This window comes from Delphinus delphis, chromosome 4 (genome assembly GCF_949987515.2).
Source record: "Delphinus delphis chromosome 4, mDelDel1.2, whole genome shotgun sequence".
Taxonomy (NCBI): Eukaryota; Metazoa; Chordata; class Mammalia; order Artiodactyla; family Delphinidae; genus Delphinus; species Delphinus delphis.
In genome coordinates, this window is record NC_082686.1 from 6,518,511 (window position 1) to 6,540,671 (window position 22,161).

The 22,161-nt window shown below is 48.6% G+C and overlaps 1 protein-coding gene across 1 annotated transcript; it reads right to left on the reverse strand.

The window, feature by feature from the left end:
• Positions 1 to 1,358: 1,358 nt before the first annotated feature.
• Positions 1,359 to 20,067, reverse strand: ETS2 (ETS proto-oncogene 2, transcription factor). The gene is made up of 10 exons (XM_060010297.1): positions 19,833 to 20,067; positions 15,718 to 15,789; positions 12,385 to 12,496; positions 10,881 to 11,000; positions 10,363 to 10,563; positions 8,764 to 8,847; positions 7,511 to 7,735; positions 6,436 to 6,699; positions 4,484 to 4,602; positions 1,359 to 3,579 (listed from the first exon to the last, which is right to left on the reverse strand). Exons 2-10 carry the CDS (start codon positions 15,787 to 15,789, stop codon positions 3,364 to 3,366), a joined length of 1,413 nt encoding a protein of 470 aa, XP_059866280.1. The 5' UTR covers positions 19,833 to 20,067; the 3' UTR covers positions 1,359 to 3,363.
• Positions 20,068 to 22,161: the final 2,094 nt, after the last annotated feature.

Consider the following 22,161-nt stretch of genomic DNA (forward strand, 5'->3'; position numbering starts at 1 on the left):
TTTCAAGTGAAAATGTGAATTTTTGAAAATTTGTATCTGCCACTGGGAGCTTGACAGCTTCTCAGGACTTTTCTGGTGAAACTGGTGGTGAGAGTAACTAATGTGATCGTTTGATATCATATGTTGAAATGAGTCAACCTTTTGAAGCAGTGTTTTCCAATGACTAATGCATGTTACAAACCCACACATGGGTAAAAGACTCATTCAAAGCGCAGGATGGACCAATGGACTTTACTGTAACCATAGGCAAGTTTATTGATATGGTTTCATAGGCCAACTGGAATTTATCTTTAAGAAACTACCATTTGTCAGTTTAGGTGTAGTATAAAGCAATATCCAGTTATGTGAAACCGCTATAAAACACACTTGCCTGTTCCAATTACAGATCCCTGTGGGGCCTGATTTTCTTCAAAATGTATCCCAACAGACTGATGCAGAAGCCAATACAGGAATCCAGCTCTTTCCCACTAAACCAGACATCAAAGAGATTTAAAAACATGTAAAATAGTGCTGTTCTCGCTTTTTGGGAAAAAGTTATTTTTTATAAAATATTAACATAGATGTAATTTCAAAAATGAATCATAGTTTTCAACTTGTTTTAATTTCTAATACGGTTAACATTGAGGACCAGTGGTGTGCCAGTGTTTAATAACCTGCTCCCTGAGAAGGGCTGGGGGGGGAAGCCCTGGCTTGTAGCGTTTGCTGGTTTCAGTGGTGTAACTTACTCTCGTCCCAAACAAGTTTGAGCTGCTAATACCTCGCTGATGCAAAGTTGGGGAGAGGCCCTCACCTTCTGCTCTGGCCAGCCCGTGGCAAGCCAGCTTCAGCACGCCACTGATACAATCTACCTAAGTTTTTAGAATCCTCACTTATTTTGCAGAGTAGAAAGGTGGTCCAAGAATGAGTTTGAGAAGAGGTGTCCTAGGGACCACCAGCCTCATCTATGATAAGTCATCTCGGCAACATCAGAACTCCAGGGGAGTCAAGGTCTCAGTTACAAAAGTCCTTGAACTTCAAACTCCAATGCTCTTATTAGAAACATCCTAAAATCTCTTGTTATCTCTGCCAACCCCCTGGCAAAGACTAGACCCCTGTATTTTTCTATTTTAATCTCTTCTTGAAAATTTTTCGCTTTAAGGAACACTTTGGGGGAATTCCTTCAGGAAGTGCTCACAGTTGGTTCCAGCTTGGTCCCAATTTACTAGGGGATGGGTGTGTGAAATCAGTTAAAGGGAGATGTAATTCTGAGGGACTGAGCAGGTGTGTGTCCGGCGGTTCTGAGCCCAGCATCCTGACTCCACCGCCTCCACGCCGGGGGGTCGGTGGGGATGAAGAATGAGGACCCTTACAAGGAGGAGTTTATATAAACAAAATACTTTATTATTGGAGAAAGAAAAGGCCGAATTACAAAACTTTTATACTCAAGTCCTGTTCATTACCACGCCAAAGGTTTACCATGGATTTGATTTTCCATAATGATTGGGTTAAGCCACATAAAACTGCCAACTTCGTAGATGAAACACACACACATTGGCAATTTCACGTGGTCAAACCCCACATAAAATAAGCCAATAGCTAAGATTTCTTTTTGGCAGCAAGATGTTCCCAGTCCCATGTCTGTTGATGTTATAAACAGATGTCTGAGAGATAAACAGGTCCTGCTTGAGAAAAACACCTTGTGCGTAGTGATACTGGAATACAGTCCTGTGTGGGTTCTGAGACTGTGTGGTGCCCCTTCTAGCTCTGCTCTGCCCCGCTCGCCCTACCACCCAAGCCCCTGGTCTCATCGCACGGATGATTCTTCTTTAGAGATGTCACCGATGGCCCTAGTACCTCCTCATGCTGCTAGTGAGGGCTGTCCAACCTTGAAACCGACTTGACTCGATCATTTACAAAAGGCAGGAGGCACAGGCTGAACCAGGGATTCCTTTGAAACAACTACTAAAGTCTCCATCACGATCAAGTTGTTTTCTTCACAGGAACAACCCCAATCCCTTCTCTTTCCCATCTTGTTGGTCCTCTCTTTGCCTCTGGGCATTCTGCGTCCAAGAAAATAAAACTGTGGACACTAAGCAGAAAGGAGCAGCTTGGTATCCAGAAAGCCCAAGACTCGACAGGTAAAGAAGATGGGGAAAATCAGGCTTTACTCACGTTCAAGAGGTTTAATAAAGCTTCCCCTCCCCCTGCACCTTCAGCTCTGTACGTCAACTGTACATGGAGCTGAGGTAAAAATAAAACTTTCTTTACAAATTACATTTTTTTCCAGTGAATTACTTTTGCAGTAAAAATAGCTGCTACATAAATCCCTCCTGATCTCTGAAAAGGAGTCGCATATTTCCAAAAATAGTATTCTTATTTTAATCAAACAGCATAATTTGGGGTACGGGAAGGAAATGGCTGGTCAAGGGGAGGTTCGTTGTTGGGGGAAAAACAGTTGAACTCAAAAATAAGTTTTGTATATAAACTGATTTAAAGGCATGCATAGAAATGGAAAACATATGCCATTTATCAAGAAAAATACTGCTTTATAGCTTTTACATTACAATTAAAGGAGAAGCAGAGAGGCCTGATGGGCCCCCAGATAATAACATTAAGTTTCTTATAAAAATTCCCAAATGTACAAAGTCCTTGCCATAGATAACCCAGACAGAACAAAACGAAAAAAAACAGGAATTAACCCTCTTAGACCTCATTCCTGTAGGTATATTAAATGTAAATAATACACACTTTACAACTTCTCTTAGTCTGTCCTGGCAGATTAAATGTTTGCAAAATGCCACCTGTGCTCTTGACAACTGGAACACATTGCAAAATGCCGTCTGCATTCTCATTTCACATATAGTTATATAATTATTTTAAATTACAATATACAATTTCTGTTAAATAGGTCTGTTAGGGGATTTTGATAACAATGATAAGGTTACAGTCATATATACAAACTAACTTCTGAAATGGCATGACTGTTTCCTTGCACTCTCTTCCCCCTCTGAACCAGAGACCTCTTTGGCATTGGCGTTTCCCGGTTGCAAAAGGCAAAAGAAAATCCAAAAGTGTGTGTCCACAAGATGCTCGCTCCTTTGAGAAGACCCAACAGCCCGAACGATCCTGTCACGACACAGCCCTCCCAGAGCCAGGACGGCTGCCTGGTGCTTCTTCTGGGCCATTCTAATGTAACAGCATCTTAAGTTGCGTGTTCCTGGCAGCAGGAGTTAGAAGCGAGAAACTGTGCTGCTTTCGGCAGAGAACCGCGGTACCAGATGAAATAAGGCCGCTGCTTCTTGGAGACGTTCCCAGACGCGTTGATCCTGCCTCTCAGGGTCCTTGGATGCGTCCCCATGGCCCCAGTTCCGGCCCCGGGTGGCTTCAGTCCTCCGTGTCCAGCTGGACGCCCAGGATGGCGTGCAGCTCCTCGGGCGTGAAGCCCAGCAAGTTCTGAAGGTCGCACACGAAGCGGTACACGTAGCGCTTCCCCGACGTCTTGTGGATGATGTTCTTGTCGTAATAATAGCGTAAACCCCGGCTCAGCTTCTCGTAGTTCATCTTGGGCTTGTTTTTCCGCTTTCCCCACCGGCGGGCCACCTGTGGGACGGATGGAAAAGAGTTCCATTCAAGTTGGCAATTAAGAAAAAGTGCATCACTTTCCCAACAATGATTCGGATGCATGCTCACTTGACCACTACGTAAGGACCACAGAGGTGTCATCTGCTTCTGTGCACAGGCCAGGGCTCTGCATCCCCCCGGCTATTTCTCGGGGGATGGAGGGAGGCGCTGATGCGAGAGCGAGGTGACCCCACCCAAAGCTCCGTCTGCGGAGGCCTCTCACTCAGCAAAACCCCCAGGAGCCAAGGGTTCAGAATCAGGGAGGTCCTGAGACGAGGGAAATGCTGTGTCCCACCCACCTCCTAGGTTTGAATTCTGACCCCCATGTCCACAGCGGCTGAGGGGAATCAGGACCTCAGGACATTCTGCATCCCTCAGTGCTTCTGCTGCCCTAGGATACTGGGGAGGTGACAGAACGCACTCTACTGGTACCAGAGACCAAGGGCTCCCCCCTTACACTGTCCTCGAGGGGCTGGTATCGGACCTGTCCTCGGCTTTCTCCTCCAGATGGGGCTGGAGCAGCTCTGCCAACCTCATCCGAGGAGTGGGCTCAGTCCCTCCAAGGGAAAAGGCAAATTTCCTAAAACATCTTCAGATGATCAGGCGAGAGCCTCAGTAGACAACTTTCACCTTTTAACTAGATGACAGAGCAGGGTGGTGAAGCCTGCCTGGGGCTGTGTGCGTAAACAGGGGACACTATAAACTGTTCATCGGCGAAACAAGACTCCACATTTCCCGACAGTCAGGCATGCCTCCTGTGGAAGTGCTCTCGTCTGTATACTGGTGACCCCTTTCCTGCACCCAGAGAATTGGATTTGTGAACCCCACGGGATGGAATCAGGTTTGAGAGCCTGGAGAGCAAGTTCCCAGGTTCTGGACGTACCTCATCGGGGTCAGCAAGCTTAAACTCCCATCCGTCCCCCGTCCAGCTGATGAAAGACTGACAGGATTTGTCGGACAGCAATTCTAGAAGAAACTGCCACAACTGGATAGGTCCGCTTCCTGAGGGGAAAGAGGGTGGGTTATGTTTTTCTAGGTTTAAAATACAGCATGGCTTTAATCATTCTACTGAACCAAGGAATGTGAGACCTGGCTCTGGACTGAGTGCCAAGGTGAAGGCGTGACTCTGGGTGCTGGTGACAATCCTGGAGGGCTTCCTCCACGCCCCCTGCTCCTGACAAAGAGGCCTCTGGGCCCCTGATTGCTGGGTTTGGTCTTTTTGGAAAAAAAGAAAAAAAAAATTCTGGGCCACCAACTCTTGGCATCAAAATTTCTCACCCTAGGGCTTCCCTGGTGGCGCAGTGAGAGTCTGCCTGCCGATGCAGGGGACACGGGTTCGTGCTCTGGTCCGGGAAGATCCCACATGCTGCGGAGCGGCTGGGCCCGTGAGCCATGGCCGCTGAGCCTGTGCGTCTGGAGCCTGTGCTCCGCAACAGGAGAGGCCACAGCAGTGAGAGGCCCACGTACAGCAAAAAAAAAAAAAAAAAAAAAAATTCTTCACCCTATTTAATTGTTCCTTATGTAATAACTTTCAAGGTTTATTTCTAGAAACACCCAGTGGGACAGGGATGCAGGCAGTGGAAGGAGCCTTTCAACACAGGATGAGGCGTGTCATTCTCCGAATCCCATGTGTAGCTTTCTTGCCAGATGACAATCGGCAAATTGCTTAACCGAAGACTTGCTTTACTCAGTGGTCACTGGGGCATCTGGGGTTGTAGCCATGGCCTCACCGCCTCTATTTGACGAGGTATATGCTCTGCAAAGTGCTCTTCATATACCTTTTCTCGATTAATACTTAGAACTGCCGCCACCTTGTGAAGTATCACCGTATCAATATTTTAAAGATGAAGGATAAGATGGGCTCAGCAGCTGGGTGCCTTGCCCTGGATCCCACGCTTGTCCAAGCGCCGTTTGACAAGGCTGTGTGACCTTTGTGACCACAGACAGCTATCTTCCTCTGAGCCCATTTCCCCACCTGTAAAATGGGTTAATACCACCCATGCTAGGCTGTCCTAGGGTCTACTGACCATATGCCTACCACACTGACCTGGCAGGCAATGAACGGTAACTAATATTAAAATGAAAACCACCAACACCATGTCTGTTTACTTTCTTATCAGGCCCTGATGCCCATGTATGAAAATTACAGCAGTTTCCACACTCTCTGAGTATTTTAACACTTTTTCACGGCTATTCGTTTTATGTGACGGAAAAAAAATGGGTGTCTACGTATTCTTATTATACCTATTGGATTTTTTTAAAGCAGGTATTTTTTTTAAATCCCCAATGGCCCCATATGTTCAAAATATGAAGGAAAAAAAAAAGCACATTTAAGGACACATGAAGCAACGAAAAAAATTTTCTGATATTTTCGCTGAAGTACTGGAAATATCTGGTTCTAAAAACAGCTTTAATATTTGTCCCCGGCCTAGAATAGCTCTTACCCAAACCTTCAAAATAAGATGGATTTGAGAAGCAAGCAGAGGTAAACAGTCCCCGGGTTACTGGAGGCTGGCTCTGCTGCCCCTCCCCCAGCCAGTTTACATTCTCTGAAATTCCTGGCGTGGCTGAGTCAGGGCTTAAGCCTCCACAGGCCCGCGTCCCCTGCTGCTGCTCTTCTAGGCACTGGCCGGGCACATCCCAGGTGAGGGAGCAGCAAATTTGGCCTTTTCTGAATTCAGGGAGACAGCTGGCTTGGGTTCAGGATTACACGCCACGCATAAGACGTGGGGTGTCAACGCAATGTGGTCCAGCGAGAAACGCCCTTGATAAACAGGGCGGGTGCAGGGCTGGGCGGGTGCAGGGGAGGGGACGGGGACCCGGGGTGGCGCCCACCTGTGAAGCCGGCCAGCACGGCCGCAGGTATAACTGGTTTGCCTTGCTCCACCGGGTCGCTCCTCTCCTGGATGTAGTCCTTGAAGGACATGGTCGGCTTGCTGAGGCCCAGGGACTGGCTGCAGTCGTCCTCGAAGCTCTCGAAGGATGGTACCCGCTGCACGTCCAGCAGGGACGACTGGCTGTTCCAGGACTGCAGCAGCGACTCCGAGCTCTCGAAGCTGTCGGCGCCTGTCTCGGCGGAGTCGTGGTCTCCGGGCTTCCCTGGCAGAGACAACAACGGACTCTGACCCTCCAGGACAACAGCACGTCTGGTGCTACCACCCACGGAGGCGGCATCATCGCCGTTGCCCCCTTTAAGTGTTCGCCCTGCTGGTTCAGAATCATCCAGACTTTTCACGATGCCCTGAAACAGAGCTGCTTATTCCTTATGAAGCATATGCTACACAATCGCATCTTCCATCAACGGCAGGATGCAGCTCCGAGCAGAGGGCTGCACAGCACGGAAAAGGGCAGCAACGTGGACGGACCTCAGGCACACACAATGCAAGCAAAAGACAAACACAGGAGAAAACACAACCCGCGTCAAGTTCAAGAACTGGCAAAACTATGGTGATAAAAGTCAGGACAATGGTGGGGTGGGGATGCTATTAACTGGGGGGGGGCGTGAGGGAGCCTTGTGGGGTGCTGGCGCCCTCTCCATGTCAATCTGGGTGGCTGTCACACAGGGGTGAATATGGAAAAATCCAACCTCAGCTTCACGTACAGTACATACGCATCCCCGTACAAAGAGATCTGTCACCTTCCTACACTGCCTCCCGCAATAGCCCACTGCGTGGACGACTCTGGCCACAGGAGCAAGGACTGTGTCATTCACCCGGCACCCCCAGTGCCTGGGACCTGAGATACGTTAGGAGTAAGCTCGCCGAGCACCACTGTTGGGACCGTGACCCGACGGACCAGTCCTTGACCTCCTTCACTGGCTGAACTCCGGATGTCTGAGCTCATGTCACCGTGGCTGCGGGATCGAACCAACAACCCTGCTGAGAAGGGCACTTGGAAGCCTGGATCTTACCAGAACTGCTGGAGAGCAGATTCAAGGTGGCGGCCGGGAAGTCCTGGCTGATGGAGCAGTAGTTGACGCTGACGGTGCTGAGTCGGGCCTTGGGAAACATCTGGAAGTCCTGCTCGGGACCGAGCGTGCTGGGCGCTGAGGATGCTGGACACAGGCCATCCAGGAGGCCGCCTTTGGGGTAGTTCTGCGTCTGCATTCCATACAGCGCTTGCTCCACGCCAAAACCTGCAACAGGACCACAGATGGCACAGCCGTCAGGTGACATCAACGTGATGACCAGAGACCCTCCACACCTCAAAACGGAGCGCGAGCAGGTCTGTCCGCTCCAGCCCTTCCTCCCCAAAACCCCAGTGGACTTGTGAGCTTGGGTGGGCAACTTTTCTACTGTGTCCTCCCCTTCTCTAAATGTTCGTCTTCTCAGTCAATGAGCCCTTTTCCAAAATGCCTGCAGCCCCTGGACCCCGGATGCAATGCCTCATGTGAGTATTTCTACATCTCTTGTTTTTCAAGTGCTTCCATGTGAGCCTTGGGACAACAGGGTCACTGGATCTTTCAGCTTCTGAGGAAACTAAGGCTCAGACAGATGAAGTGATTTGCCGTCCAGCCAGTGACCCATAAGGGAGTATCTCCAGTTGCCCTGCCCACTCTGGCTGGAGGACCACCAAAACCTACACTCGCCAGTGTCAACCACCGCGGGGGTGGTGGGGGGGACAGAATTCCATGACACCTATTTAAACCCCAAAGTTCAGAGCAAATTTAGTATTGCTGTCCACACACTTCCTGGGCCTGCCGCCTTTGTTTGTTACACTAATCTGACCACAGCAATTGGCTCACTCCATTCTGCCCCTTGAGTTATAAATTGCCAATTTGTAGCCCTGGCCAAAGCAAAGATAACGTAAGTCACTGATGCGACGTTAAGTTTTCTAGTAGCCACACTGAAAAACTAAAAAGACACTGGCGAAATGAATTTGAATATTTTACTTGACCTAAGAGAGCCATTATCATTTCAATACGTAATCAGAATTTTAAAAATTATTAAGGAGATATTGACGTTCTCTGTTCAATACTAAGACTTTCGGATCGGGCGGGTGTGCGTTATATTCTCAGTACACATCTGTGTGGACTGGCCGCACTTCTGGATTTGTGAATGTGTGTGATCGCCGTATGGGACAGCGCAGGTTCTGCCTTCGAACCTTCCATGAATCTAACAGGAAGACTCAGAAGCTCTTAAGGGCAGAATTAATTGCACTGACCTAACGAATTGCTATTAATCCAATGAGGAACTGAGTTGAGGTGTGAAATTTCTTCATACTGATCTTCTGTCTTTTCTTGGTTTTCTGAAAAATAGACAGAGGAGACATAAGATTATAAATTGAGAGGTTTAAACTACAGAAGAACAAAAGTTCCTTTCTGAATTACTGTTCTATGGTTATTTCAGCATAACAAAATGCATTTTAGCACTTCCCACTTAATCTGACGGTGTTCCATGTCATCATGTCGTTTCAAAGCACTAGAGACAGAAATGTATTTTTCTAATAACTAGAATAAGTCTTCTAAACTCCTCAGTGCTGTTATTGGCAAAGCTGAATTTTCTAGTATACAAGAGAGATCTAGATGGTGTACTGTATTCATCTATGTAGTCGACAAAGGGTTAAAAATGCTTACAAAGTACCCCCCTGTACCAGGGGCTGGAATACAGCAGATTAGTAACATGGACACAGTTCCTGCCCTGGTGAAGCTTCTGACCCATCGCCTCAAACCCTGAGGTGTGTCCAGGGGTGGTGAGCGCTGTTACAGAAAGAGAGGTCAAAGCAGTGCTATGGGCATCCGAACAGGGACACACACGCTCAGGAACTTAAAGGGAAAAGGTTAGCATTCCCTGTACGTGCTTACGTCCTACAAACACACAACCACATGCACGCTCACCACAAATCCAGACCCACACAGACTCACACAGCGAGAAATGGCAAAACAGGTCTAACTTGCCAGCAAATAGATTCACCAGAAACTTGTCAGACCAGACGTGTCCAAGTTCAGGGAAAAGTTGAGGGTCTTTAAGTTTCCCTGGCCCTCAGAAGCCATAACTAAGAAGAGCTGGCAGGCGACCCCGAGAGCTTTTTAAGATTCTGAGTCTGTGACAGACGTTGAAACTCAGAGTTTAAAATCAATTAAATGAGGAATACTTCCCTAAACTCTTCTCACGGGCTTGTTTTCTTACATTTTCAACTTGAAGGATTCCCTCACTATACCGTTTCTCCTTTGTAACTCAATATATTTTTAACATTGGTCTCAATGCTCTTTTTAGGTCGAACTCAAGACTTTCTATATAAGAGCTCTTTTTACTCAAAGGCCAGGTCCTGTATAATATGTCAGTGTGTAAATATGTATCAATTACTTCTACATTGGTTTATAAACATAAAACAAAAAACTTCTCTGTTGGAATCCATTTGGTCTTAGGAAATGTTACTATAAAATTCCCAGTTTATCTGAACAAAGGCTCAGTTTCGCCGAGGCTGACTTATTTCCTAAGGCTCTGTGAGGTGAGCTCCGAACACGGGCCTTCTTGCTGTCTCCTCACCTGAGCCACACGTATGCCTCCAACTCCAACTCATGACGTCTGGCGACACTGAACACCTTGGTGACTAGGGCTCCTGCCTTGTGGCCAATGCTCCCCACACACGTACTTAAGTGGAGCCAAAATCCATAAATCACCGTCACGTAGCTGACTCACGCCAATGGCATTTTCAGACAATCTGTCCTACATCACTGAAATGCCAACTGTAGAGGAGCCCCCCCATCACTCTTCCCTGCTATGCTCACCCCGCCTGGGGAGCCCAGGCGTTCACCGGTACCTTTGATCATCTGCTCCAGGTGTTCCCAGAGAATGTCACCCACAAAGTCAGGCGCCAGCTCCAGAAAGCGCTCCTTGCCAAGGTTACACAACACCTGGCCGGTCATGCCGAACCTCTGGAGGTTGACGTCCACCAGACTGAACTCGTTCGTGGCCCAGAGAAGCCACTGGCACACCTGTTGCTCAGTCCACAGCCAGGGATCTACCGGGGAGGGAAGAAAAGGACGCAGTAAGGCCAGAAGCACTCCTGATTTACCCGCAGAGCCCAGACGGGCACCAGAGTCCAAGGAAATGAACGAGACACCCAGGAAGATGTTGAGGCACTAAAAGCAGTGCTGGATGAAGTGTTCAGTTGGTTGGATTTTGAAATAAAAACTGGCTCAGCTTAATGACAGCTCCGTCCCTCTTTTCAATACGCCCTAAACACATGCTTGAAATTAAGTCATCTCAAGCTATGGCAGCCGGAAGGCTCTGTCTAGTACAGCGCAGGCGCAGAAAGCTCCAGGAAGGAGCGCTTACTCTTCGGGATGCCAAGGCGGCGCTGCTCCTTTTTGAAGCCACTGAAGGTAGCTTTTAAGGCTTGACTCATCACAGCCTTGCTGCATGGGGTCAACAGAGGCAACTCACAGTTGGTCGAGTCTGGAAAAGAAACCCCACGGGGATGTTAGGAGTTCAAGCTGGCAGCAACACAGGGAGAATTGGGGGCGGGGGGGAGTCTTAGCTTCTAGGGAAGAACAATTCTGATCTCAAATCTTCCACATCGTTCCTTAGATGAGTGTAAATATTAACAAAAACTGTGTTTTTGACTGCAATGGAGAAAATATCATACATCTCATAACTACACTTATTTTAAAAAAATCTAAAATAAAACAAGTTTGATTTTTTGCCAAACTTCATAGAGCAGTGACGCCTAGATAACGGCTCTATTTAAGACTATTCTTAATTTTCGACAATGAAAGAAGTTGCAAGGTTTTTGGCCAAAAGCCTTAAGGGGTTGTAAATGGCTAATTTGGAAGCGACTTCCATTAAACTAAGCGGCAGCAAAGGAACATCACATGTAACAGGAACACACAGCACTTAGCACCCGTGACGTCAATTTTTATTGAAACACAGCCTTCTCTGGATTCCCTCGGCAATTTCAAGAATGATAAATGACCGTCACATGATGGCACGCTTTCGCAAGCGTGTGTGTTTTAATTAATTTTCTGGGCTGTATTTTCTAGCACCTACTTCATATGACAAAGTAATTTCTGGAACGTTTCCAACTAATAACTCTATCACAGTAATCTCAGAGGCATTACTTGACGTGCTATTCCCTTAAAAAGAGTAAACAACGGGCTTCCCTGGTGGCGCAGTGGTTGAGAGTCCGCCTGCCGATGCAGGGGACGCGGGTTCGTGTCCCGGTCCGGGATGATCCCACATGCCGCGGAGCGGCTGGGCCCGTGAGCCATGGCCCCGCTCAGCCTGCGCGTCCGGAGCCTGTGCTCCGCAACGGGAGAGGCCACAACAGTGAGAGGCCCGCGTACCGCAAAAACAAAACAAAGAAAGAGTAAACAAGGACGTTAAGAACTACGGAAGCAAACGCAGAGGGGTAAAGGTGAGCAGGAATAATTTGTTGCCCCAAAACTCGGGGTAGGGGAGGAAGATCCAGCTAAGGACCTGGATGAAAAGCTGGGGTGCATTTTAATGTCTACTGGTCTGCTTCGCAGAGGGGACTGGGAGATGGGGCCCGGGCTCCCTGCAGTGTTGAAATATCCTAAGGAGAAGCTGGGGAGGGGGGAACCCCTGTGGTTTGCTCCCAGCAGGGCACCCACCCTCCCTGGGGTGTGTCTGGCAAGTGAGGACTTCGAGAGTCACCAAGCGCATAAAAAAGGAAAACTGTCTTCTCTCAGATCTGAGTCTCTACCAGACTTTTCATACAAAGATTCAAGATACCAACATTCGCCACTTACGAATTATAATGTAGGAACTGAACTACTTAGGGACATCACGCTCGATTTGTCAAGTCTGAGTAACAAATTACCATGAGCAATTGAATCCAAGCCTGTCGGCACTTCCTGGAGTGTTTGCTCTTCATTGAGGGAGGGGAAAGCAGCGAGCAGGGAGCCATCAAAGGTGTCAAAGGCAGGCTGGCGCTGCAAAAGCAGAGGGAAAGAAAACTGAAACGTGACATTTCAACTTACTTAATGACCTATTTTCAAAGTGGTCCACGGGCAGCCTCACTGATACACCCTGATTAAGCTGTCAGTCATAAAGCCACGCGTGGAATCAGCCAGTCTGAGTGGACTTCTGACAGGGTCCAAGTGACCAGAACGATGCTGCTTTATTCTGGATCACTTACAGGCCTACCTTGGAGATATTGCAGGTGTGGTTCCAGACCATCAAAATAAAGTGACTATTGCGGTAAAGCGAGTCACACAAATGTTTGGGTTTCCCGATACACATAGAAGTTACGTTTACATTATTAATTGTGCAATAGCGTTATGTCTAAAAACTATGCGTACCTTAATTAAAAACTACTTTATTGCTAAAAAATGCTAACCGTCATCTAAGCCTTCAGAGAGCTGTAATCATTCCACTGGTGGAGGGTTTGAAATATTTCGAGGATTACCAAAATGGGACACAGAGACACGAAGAGAGCAAATGCTGTTGGAAGAATGCTGCCGATAAACGTAGGATGCAGGGTTGGCACAAACCTTCAATTTGTAAAAAGCGCAGTAAAGCGAAGTACAGCACAACAAGGTCTGCCTGTCATCAACCGCAGAGCCAGAATGACTGGGAGCTTATTTTTAATGGCCTAACCAATTTAAATGAATAAATTAAGTAAACAAACCTAAAACCAAGAGAATCTTAGAACAGTGCCCGGAGGGACTCAGAGACCACTGCGATCCAAACACCTGGGCGGGCTTCCCTGTGGCGCAGTGGTTGAGAGTCCGCCTGCCGATGCAGGGGACACGGGTTCGTGCCTCGGTTCGGGAAGATCCCACGTGCCGCGGAGCGGCTGGGCCCATGAGCCATGGCCGCTGAGCCTGCTCGTCCGGAGCGCAACGGGAGAGGCCACAACAATGAGAGGCCCGCAAACCGCAAAAAACAAACAAACAAAAAGAAAAACAAACACCTGGGCCTTCTAAGCTACTTGGGAGAGATGCTTAGGCTGTGTGTATAAGAAAAACGACTTGGTTCACTGCAGTTAAAATGAAAGGCGAGTGATTAAATGAAAATGAAAAATCAAACAACAAAATACATTACTTTTTCTGTTGAAGCATTTATTCTGAAATGCTTACCATGAAACACTGCAACTGAAACTACATGTCTTTCCTTATCTATTCCAACGGTTCAGAAAATAATAATACATATGAGAACATTCCTTAAGACTAAATTTTGTAAAAGTTTAGTGCACTGAAAAGGACACCCCTCCCCCATCATCTATTAAGGGGAAAGATTTCTAAAGGAAATAGGTTTAAAGTTAAACTATCTATAATTTAGGGGAAAGAGGGGGAGAAATACACAGAGAAAGATACGCCTGGAACTGTGAGGACTTCTAATAATCTCATCTAACATTTACAAATGGAATAGCCTTTAATGGTAAGACTCATTGGGACTTCCCTGGTGGTCCAGTGGTTAAGACTGCACTTCCACTGCAGGGGGCATGGGTTCGATCCCTAGTTGAGAACTAAGACCCCTCATGCTGCATGGCGCGGTCAAAAAAAGGAAAAATGACTCATTTATGAGTAACACATGTAACAGATAAAGGCTTGATTCATCATCGCCTAACCTGAAGAAAAACGTGAAGGTTATATGTTTCCAACATAAGCTGGAAATCCCATGCCATGTGCAATGCAATGACCTATCTGTTGAGTCATCAATTAAAAAATGTGTAAGACATTTACAAATCAAACAGTTTGTGTGTTTTCTTTTTAGAAATGCAGAACAATGAATGACACATTACATAAGAAGTAGGAGCTCAACCCAGTGATGTCCCAATGACGTTGCAGTCCAGCTCCCCAAAACCCAAAGCAAAGATGTCCAATGGCCCAAAGTCCAAGGGGGAAAGACCAATCCTGAGAGTGTGAAATCCTCATCTCAGCTTATGAACTACCTTCTAGCAGCGCCAATTTTGGTGAAATAGCCAACAGATTTTTAAAATTCCCACTAGCGTTGCCCAGTGACTAAGAAATGCCTGCCCTTTCCTGACTGGACTCCTGACTGTTCTTTTTTTTCAAACCAGGAAGCCAAAAGACAAGACAAATTCCTGCTGCGTATTTCAACACATCAAATTTCAGCAGTGACAGTTTCTTCTCCAAGCCCAGAGATCGCACAGGCATTGTCAAACTCTTCTAGTTTATAGGAGAAGTCTTCTCTCTAGAGGGGTCGTTTCAAACTTAATACCGTAATTTCTTGGATGGTTTCTGCCATGCCAACACTGAAAACGTCCGACCAAAATGAACAGAAAAAAGAAAACCTCGCTGACTTGACGTCTGATAAGTTTCATGACACTCTAGAAAGGTCTGTGCCAATTTTTGCCTCTTGGGGTTCTATCAGACAGATAACCTCACGCTGATCCACTGAGAAAAATGTAACATGCCAGAGACACATCATCATACAAAACACCAAGCTAGGAGAAGGCTAATTTAAAATCGCTGTTTCTGAGACATGTTTACTACTCAGCACTAAAAAAACCCCAATCAAATCTCCCTGTCACATTTGTAGAAGGCAAATGGGAAATTATCAGTTTATGCTGCTAAAGAATGTTCCCCAAAGGGACTGAGACAGAAACTACACAGAATGTTTATGACGCAGCCGAGAAGGCTCTTTCATCTTGAATCTGTTCTTTGGTTTACATAAACAGGCGCAGTTGTGCCTGGAAGGACACAATGGAAGCAGACTGCCTGCATCCCGGTGGGCACTGACCCTTCTGACGGGAGCTGCAGCAGCAGTTGGGCCCGCCTGCCTCTTCTAAGCTCTTTCATTGCAGTTCTTAAACAACTTTTCTGTCACCCAAGAAAACTCCTGGGGGAACAGAACAGATAGCTCCTCCAGCTCTGTTCTCTGGAGAATTCATAGGATTTTTCACCTGGTAGGAGCCTCCGAAAGCAACTACAAAGGCCTCACCATCTACAAATTAAATGGTTTCATATCTTGGAGGACAAGTTGAACAAGCACCAGGACACCCATTTTGCAGACTAGAAAACGGAGGCCCAGAGAGATTAAGCAAACAGTCCAGAGTCACACGGCCAGTTAATTAAAAAGCTAGGGCTAGAACCGGTCTTCTGGGACCCAACCCACTGTTTTTTCTCCTAGAGATTGAGTTTTCCAATTTTTTTTTTTAAGTTTTAATTAATACTTGTTCACTCACCTTGAGTGTCCCTCTGTAACTGCTGGACACAGGGGCCACCTGGTCCATGTTCTTGATTCCAAAATCATTCATCTTAAAAAAAAAAAAAAGAAAAAGGAAAAGAAAGGAAGAAAGTCAAAGAGGCAACAAATCAAGTCCACGTCCACACCTAATTCTGGCTGAGTTGGCCCAAGTTCTCCAGCCCTAACAGGTCATTCAAAACTGAATGCCAGGAATTCTTCTCACAAATGGGATGCTACTTAAGTAATTAAATAATAATGCTGATTCGCTGCTGAATTCTATTTAGATTTGAGGCATACAGATAAAGTTGCCTTCTAGCTGGCTGGGTGAGCTGGGCTGGGGGCCTGGGTCCTTCCAGGACAGGAGTGGGAGGATGCTCAATTCCAAGGTTCACCTCGGGGTGTGGGCTGCCGGGCAGGGGAGGGCTATCTCCCTTATGCAAGGGGGACAGTCAGCTCAACCTGGGAGCTCCAGGGCAAGCGCAGGGATGACGTGCCACCGCAGCTCCCAGATCCAGGAAAGCCTGCCGGGAGACCTGCCTCGGAGGCCCCCTCCCCTCTCCAAGCTGTGAGGAAGCACAGGCCCAGGAAACAGATAAAAGGGAGAACCAGGGCTGCAGCTCAAACCCTCCTGCGTTGTCTAGATCCTCCTGCGTTTAATACACAAGCTCAAAACACGTCTGCTTTGCGTGTTGCTCAGCTGTGCATCTCTTCAAGAGGAAGTAATTCTGATCACAGATCTGCCTTACTTGCTTGGATGGTCTGGGCTTATCCTGGGCCTGCACTGAACAACGTGGCGGCCACCAGCCACGTAGGGCTCCTGAGCGCTTGGCACTGGGCTGGGGCGAACTCTGATGTGCTCAGCATGCAAAACACACTCTCAATTTCAAAGATTTCGTAGCGAAAAGTAAAGTATCTCAGTACTAATTTTGTATGTACTGCATGTTTATGTAATATTTTGAATGTGCGAGGTTAATTGAAACACATTGAGATTAATTTCACCACATTTACCGTGGCTATTAGAAAACTGAGAGTTGCATTGTGTGATGGGCATTCGGACAGTTCCATATGTGACCTGTGATTGCTGTAATCAACTGAAAACTTATTTGGGGCCCTAAAATGTAATTGTTTGGTGGGGTAAGTTAAACATTAGTAAGTGAGAAAGGTACTTAGATAATCCTGCCTTAGTGTTAGATTAAAAAAACAGAGCAACTAAAGCTGATTTTCAAATAACCTGGGAATCCCCTACGACGGTAACCCACCCTCCCCGCTTCACGGCCTTGAACTGGGGGTCTAGAAGGAAGCTTCACGGGGTACCTCTAACTGCCTGCCCCGCGGTCTCCACTGTGGGCTCCTACCTGTTACAACCAAGAACCCTGAGTAATTAAAACATTGTGCAATGGATAGACTCACTGGCGGAGGCAAACAGCTTATTTTCCTGTAACTACTTAATTCGAGTTTGTACTTTCTTGTTTTCTCTTTATAGTCAACGTTATGGCTAAACAGACCGCCCAACAACTCAGCATACAGACACACACCCCCTTGGCTAGAAAAAGCACTATGAGAGTAGAGTCCCAGCCACCAGGGAGGCCAGAGGCACTGGACAGGCCTGTAAAAACCCTCAGACTGCGGGTAATTATCTTGGGGGCCAGCGGAGGCGCGAAAGCTTTGACAGTAAATCATAGTTGGGGGTGGAGGGGTGGGAGCAGGGGTTCAGAGGGGCGGAGTTGTCCTGGATCAAAAGTGACCGCGTTTGCTCAGAATCTCCACTTGGTGGATCCTGTCATCCACCTGCACTCAAGAATCAATACTCACTACTGATGATCGCTGCCCTGGTAGATTCCACCTTGCTAAGGGCGAAGCCTGAGCTGGGGCACCACACCTTCCCACCTCACTCAACTGTCTTGACATCCCCGAGCGGCAGATGTTATACCATCTTACAGCGAGGCAACAGAGACCTCGGGATCTTGCCCAGGGATCACACAGCTACTGCGGGGGCATCTAAGGGGCACAGGGCAGACCAAAGCCCCGGGGAGTATGGCCCTACCTCCTGAGCTCCTCCAGGAGCCAGGATCACGATGAGGCGTGCGCCCTCCTCCCAGCATATCAATAAAGAGCAGCGATGGCACACAGATATCTTTAGCCTAGGCCCCTGCTCGAGACGCTTCATGATGTGAAATGCTCCTTAATGTAGAACTTTATGCCACTGACCCGGATGAACTAAGTCCCGTCACCGGCTGATTACACCAGCAAGCCTCAAACAGGAGACCAAAATGAAAGCACACCTTGGGTGTTGTCAGCTACCCATCGTCTTTGCCTGGTTTGCGGACTTTATTCCACATTCTTCAGCTTCACGGAGACGGACAGAGAATAGAAGTGGAAGGCAATGGAGAAGCCTCGCCTGATTTTTGTGTACAAATACCAGGAGGAAAGGCCGTCTACCACTCCCACATAAAGAGCTGTAATGACTAGCTATGGAATAGAATTCTTCTGTTGTCCGGATTTTAATTTGTTTTGTAGAAACCATGTAGAATCAAAATGCTCTACCGATGGTTTCTGACAAACACATAACTAATCAAATTTAAGTTCCCTTATTTTACTCAACACAGCTTGTGAAGGTGGCAGACAGGCCAAGTTTCTCCACCTAAGTCAATTTCACATTTAGATCTTTTTGGTGTTGCCCTATTGATCGATGCTTTTGAACAACAGAAAAAAGGGAAAATGGCAGAAATGGAAGGGCTGAGAATGGTTAAATTTTAAAACAAGCAGAACTTGCCGGACAACAGTACCCTTATGGAAACAAGTGATCGCTTATGTGAGATTAGAGCACAGGTTTCTATTTAGGTAAATTTAAAAAAAAAGCAAGAATAAAGAAAAACAAGCCTGAAACGCACTTTTGAAGATTAGTTTGCTTTTTCCTTTGAAAGTTATCAATCTAGAGAGAGGAATGACTAATCCCAGAAATGAGTGTTTGATTATTTCCCTGCAGGACTCAGAGAGCTAGCATTTACTGTACTGTGATATCATTCAGAATTTTAATAAATCTTAACTTAGAGACTTATCTCTCTGATTGGTGGTGATGTGGGCAAGCAGACAGTGCACAGCCGCTTCCACTGCACGGAACAAACATAATCTCTTACGGGTAAATTAAAATAAATTACCCCTATCTCCAAAGAGAACTGCTCACTTCTTTACTTTCTAAATCAGCAGTAGCAGGTCAACTACTATTTTCGGATACCCTAACACTGAATACAGGCCAATATAAAAGTCTCATGTGCTTAAAAAAAAAAAAAAAAAAGCCATACACGCTCAAACGCTGTTACCCCTTCATCCAAAATGCCCTAAGAACGGGAAAATAAAGTCAGCCTTGTGCACCCGCATCTCCATTTCCGACAGGCTCCCCATGTTCGCCTCGCAGGACCGAGGGGCCCGGACCCAGAGGTCCTGGGGCGCCCGCGGGGGTCCTACTGGAGCCGCAGGACCCTCCAGCCGGCCCCCTCGCCCGCTGCCACGGCCGGGCCCCGGACCTGGCCGCGGAGGTGACCGGGGGATTGGGATCGGCGCGTTTTCGGGAAGCCGCAGCCTCCCAGGTGTTTCAGGCGCCCGGCACCCCAGATCTTCCCGGGCCCGGCGTCCTCCCCGCAAACCCGGGCGCGCCTCTCCAGCGTCCCCCACCCCTTCGCGAAATCAGGTCCGCCGGGCGCCCACTGGCAGGAGCCCCCCTACCACGCCCGCGTTTCCTTTTAAAACAAAAGCAAGTGAAACAAGCGGCGCGCCCCGCCCGCCCCTGCCACCTCGGCGACCCCGGGGCCGCGGCCCAAGTTCGCAGCCTGCTCCGCCCGTCACCGCAGGGCCCACTCCGAGCTCTGCCCGCCGCCCCAAAAGCCAGTCGGCCCCAGGAACACGAGCCCCTAGCGGACCGGATCCCAGACGCTCGACCCCCGAATACTACGGATAGCCGCCACCCAGCCTGGGTCCCGGCTGCGCCCCGGGATCCGGACCTCGGCGCCACCCACGTCCCCCGCCCGGTTCCTGGGTTCCCCGGTAGAGGATCTGACGCCGGAGAACGCTCCCCGCCGGACCCCGGCCACCCGCCCGGCCCGATCCCGCTCTTACCGCGCCTCTTCGGGCAGGGCCGCCGGCGGTTCGGGGCCCGGGCTCCTCCGTGCGCGCCGGCTAGGGCGCGGGCGCGGCCGCGGGCGCGCGGCGGGGGATGTCTGGGAGGCCGGGATGGGCGGCGGGTGGCAGGCTGCTGGCGGGCGGGCTCCGGGCGCTCGGGTCTGGGGCTACACCGCACTCCGCGCAGCCGCTGGAGGAAGTAACCGGCTGGTCCCCTCCGCCGCGCGCTCTTCAGGAGCGGGGGGAGAAGGGAGGACAAGAGGGAGGGGAGACGGCAGCGAGGAGGGGAGGAGGGGCTGAGGGGGAGGGGAAAGGAGGGAGGGGAGTGGAGGAGAGACTGCAGAGGGCGGGTGGAGGGGAGGGGAGGGGAGAGCAGCGGGGGGGAGGGGGAGGAGAAGAGCAGGGGGCGGAGCCGGACCTTTCAGGCGGGACCTCGCTCGGCGCCTGATGTCACTCGGCTGTTCCTCGCCTGCTGTTCCAGGGCCGCTCTGGGCCGGGGACTCCGAGGCCTGGCGCCCCGTGCTCTGTGTGTCCCGGGAGCTGAGGAGGAGAGTCGTTCTTTGGTTTCTTCCCCGGGTCCGGAGGCTTTAACCCCAAACTTGCCCTGGCAGGACTGGAGTAGTACTGGTGCCACCGAGTGGCCGCAGGGCTTGGGGTCATAAGGGATTCATCCTGGCCCCATTCTTGGACCTCCTCGTGGACTTACGATTGCTGATCATTTTTATTTCTGATCATTCTGTCATGCTGACGCTGAGACGATAAAGATGCAGAATGGGCCCTTTTATGGGTCACGGAGTCCCCCTGCTCCGAGAAGCCCCATTCCCACAGCCGCCGTGTGAGTGGCGCCCCCTAGAGCTGAGCAGTGCCTTAGTAGTAGCCAGCCTTGACTGAGCTTCCCTGGGCTAATTCCCCAAGGCATTATTGTCCCCACTTTAAATGTGAGGGAGTTGACCCTCAGGGTAAATAACTTGCCAAGTCATAAGACATAGAAATGGGAAATTCAGGGTTGCAACTCCAGTTTATCTGACTTCTAACTAGGATCAAAACCATCACCCACACCTCCTATTTCCATTTGTAGCAGGAAATATTCAATACTTGAGTCCCTGGCTAGAAACGTGCACATTTCCTATTCAGATTCAGGTCGGATTCTCAATATTTTGGAGGAATATTTAGATTCCTAAGAGTAGTTATAAAATAAAATAGCTCAGCTTAGGCAAGGCCAGGGGCTGAAATTTGGTGCGTCTCAGGGACTGCAGTGCTGTGAAGGGAGAGAGGAAAGGCCTCACTTCTCCGTTACCAAGGTTCCTGGTTTCCATGGCAACCCTAAACCAGGAGTTATCCAGATAATTGAGATACTACTGCACCTTAATGTTTCCAGGTACCTGAGGGTCTCCGGGTATCACCATTGCATGGGTCAGAGGCAGGGTCTACACGGCTCAAACAACCGGGTGCTGGAAGATTGATATTTCCAGCACATTGAACTGATTCTGATGGTTTCTCCCTGTACATTCAGGCCTGGAACAGAAATCACAGATAGGTCAAGAAGGAGTTTCATAAATGGGATACAGATCCATAGTAAGTTACCATGGAGACATAAAGAGTATTTTTTTTTTTAACTGTAGCAGAAAATACTGACTCATCTGAGCTGCAGTTTCCACTCATAGAGGGTCTTTTCCCCCAGGCTACTGAAAGCATCTGATAAGCTTGGTACAGACAGCCATTAGGTCAAGTTCAGTTGCCCGGAGTGGGGCTGCCTTGTCCATAGGACCTGTTCCCCTGCCCGTGGGTCTCCGGTGCTAGGTGATCAGGGGCTCCCTGAGTCCCTGAGGTCCACTGACTCTTTGGGAAGACATCTTTCCTCCTCGAGGGGCTGGTCGGGGGAGGGGCGTTTCCAACACATCTGAGCAGAAAGACATCAAAAGAAGTGGCACTGGAGTCTGGAGACAGTCCGTTCCTGACAACCAACTTTTCCTCTGCTCTAACGGGCTAAACCTTGGGCCAGTTCTCGCCTCTGTAGAAGCAAGGGTGATTATGGCGCCTGTGTCATCAGGCTGTGATGGGCATTTGACACAGAACCAAATTTGTAAAGAATTTGTTCAGCACATGGTAGAGAGAGGTTAAAAATGATATAGCTATTAAGTGTCTTTTTCCAAGCTCCCCTCTGGGATCATTTTATGAAAAATCCTTTAAAAACTATATACATGAAACAAAAATCCCTACCCTCTCAGATATAAATGTATGAAACCTGATAGAAAATAATCCAACCGGGAGCAAAATGCAGAGCTGAAAGAAGTGCAGAGGCTGGAGAGAGGAAGCTGGGGTCACG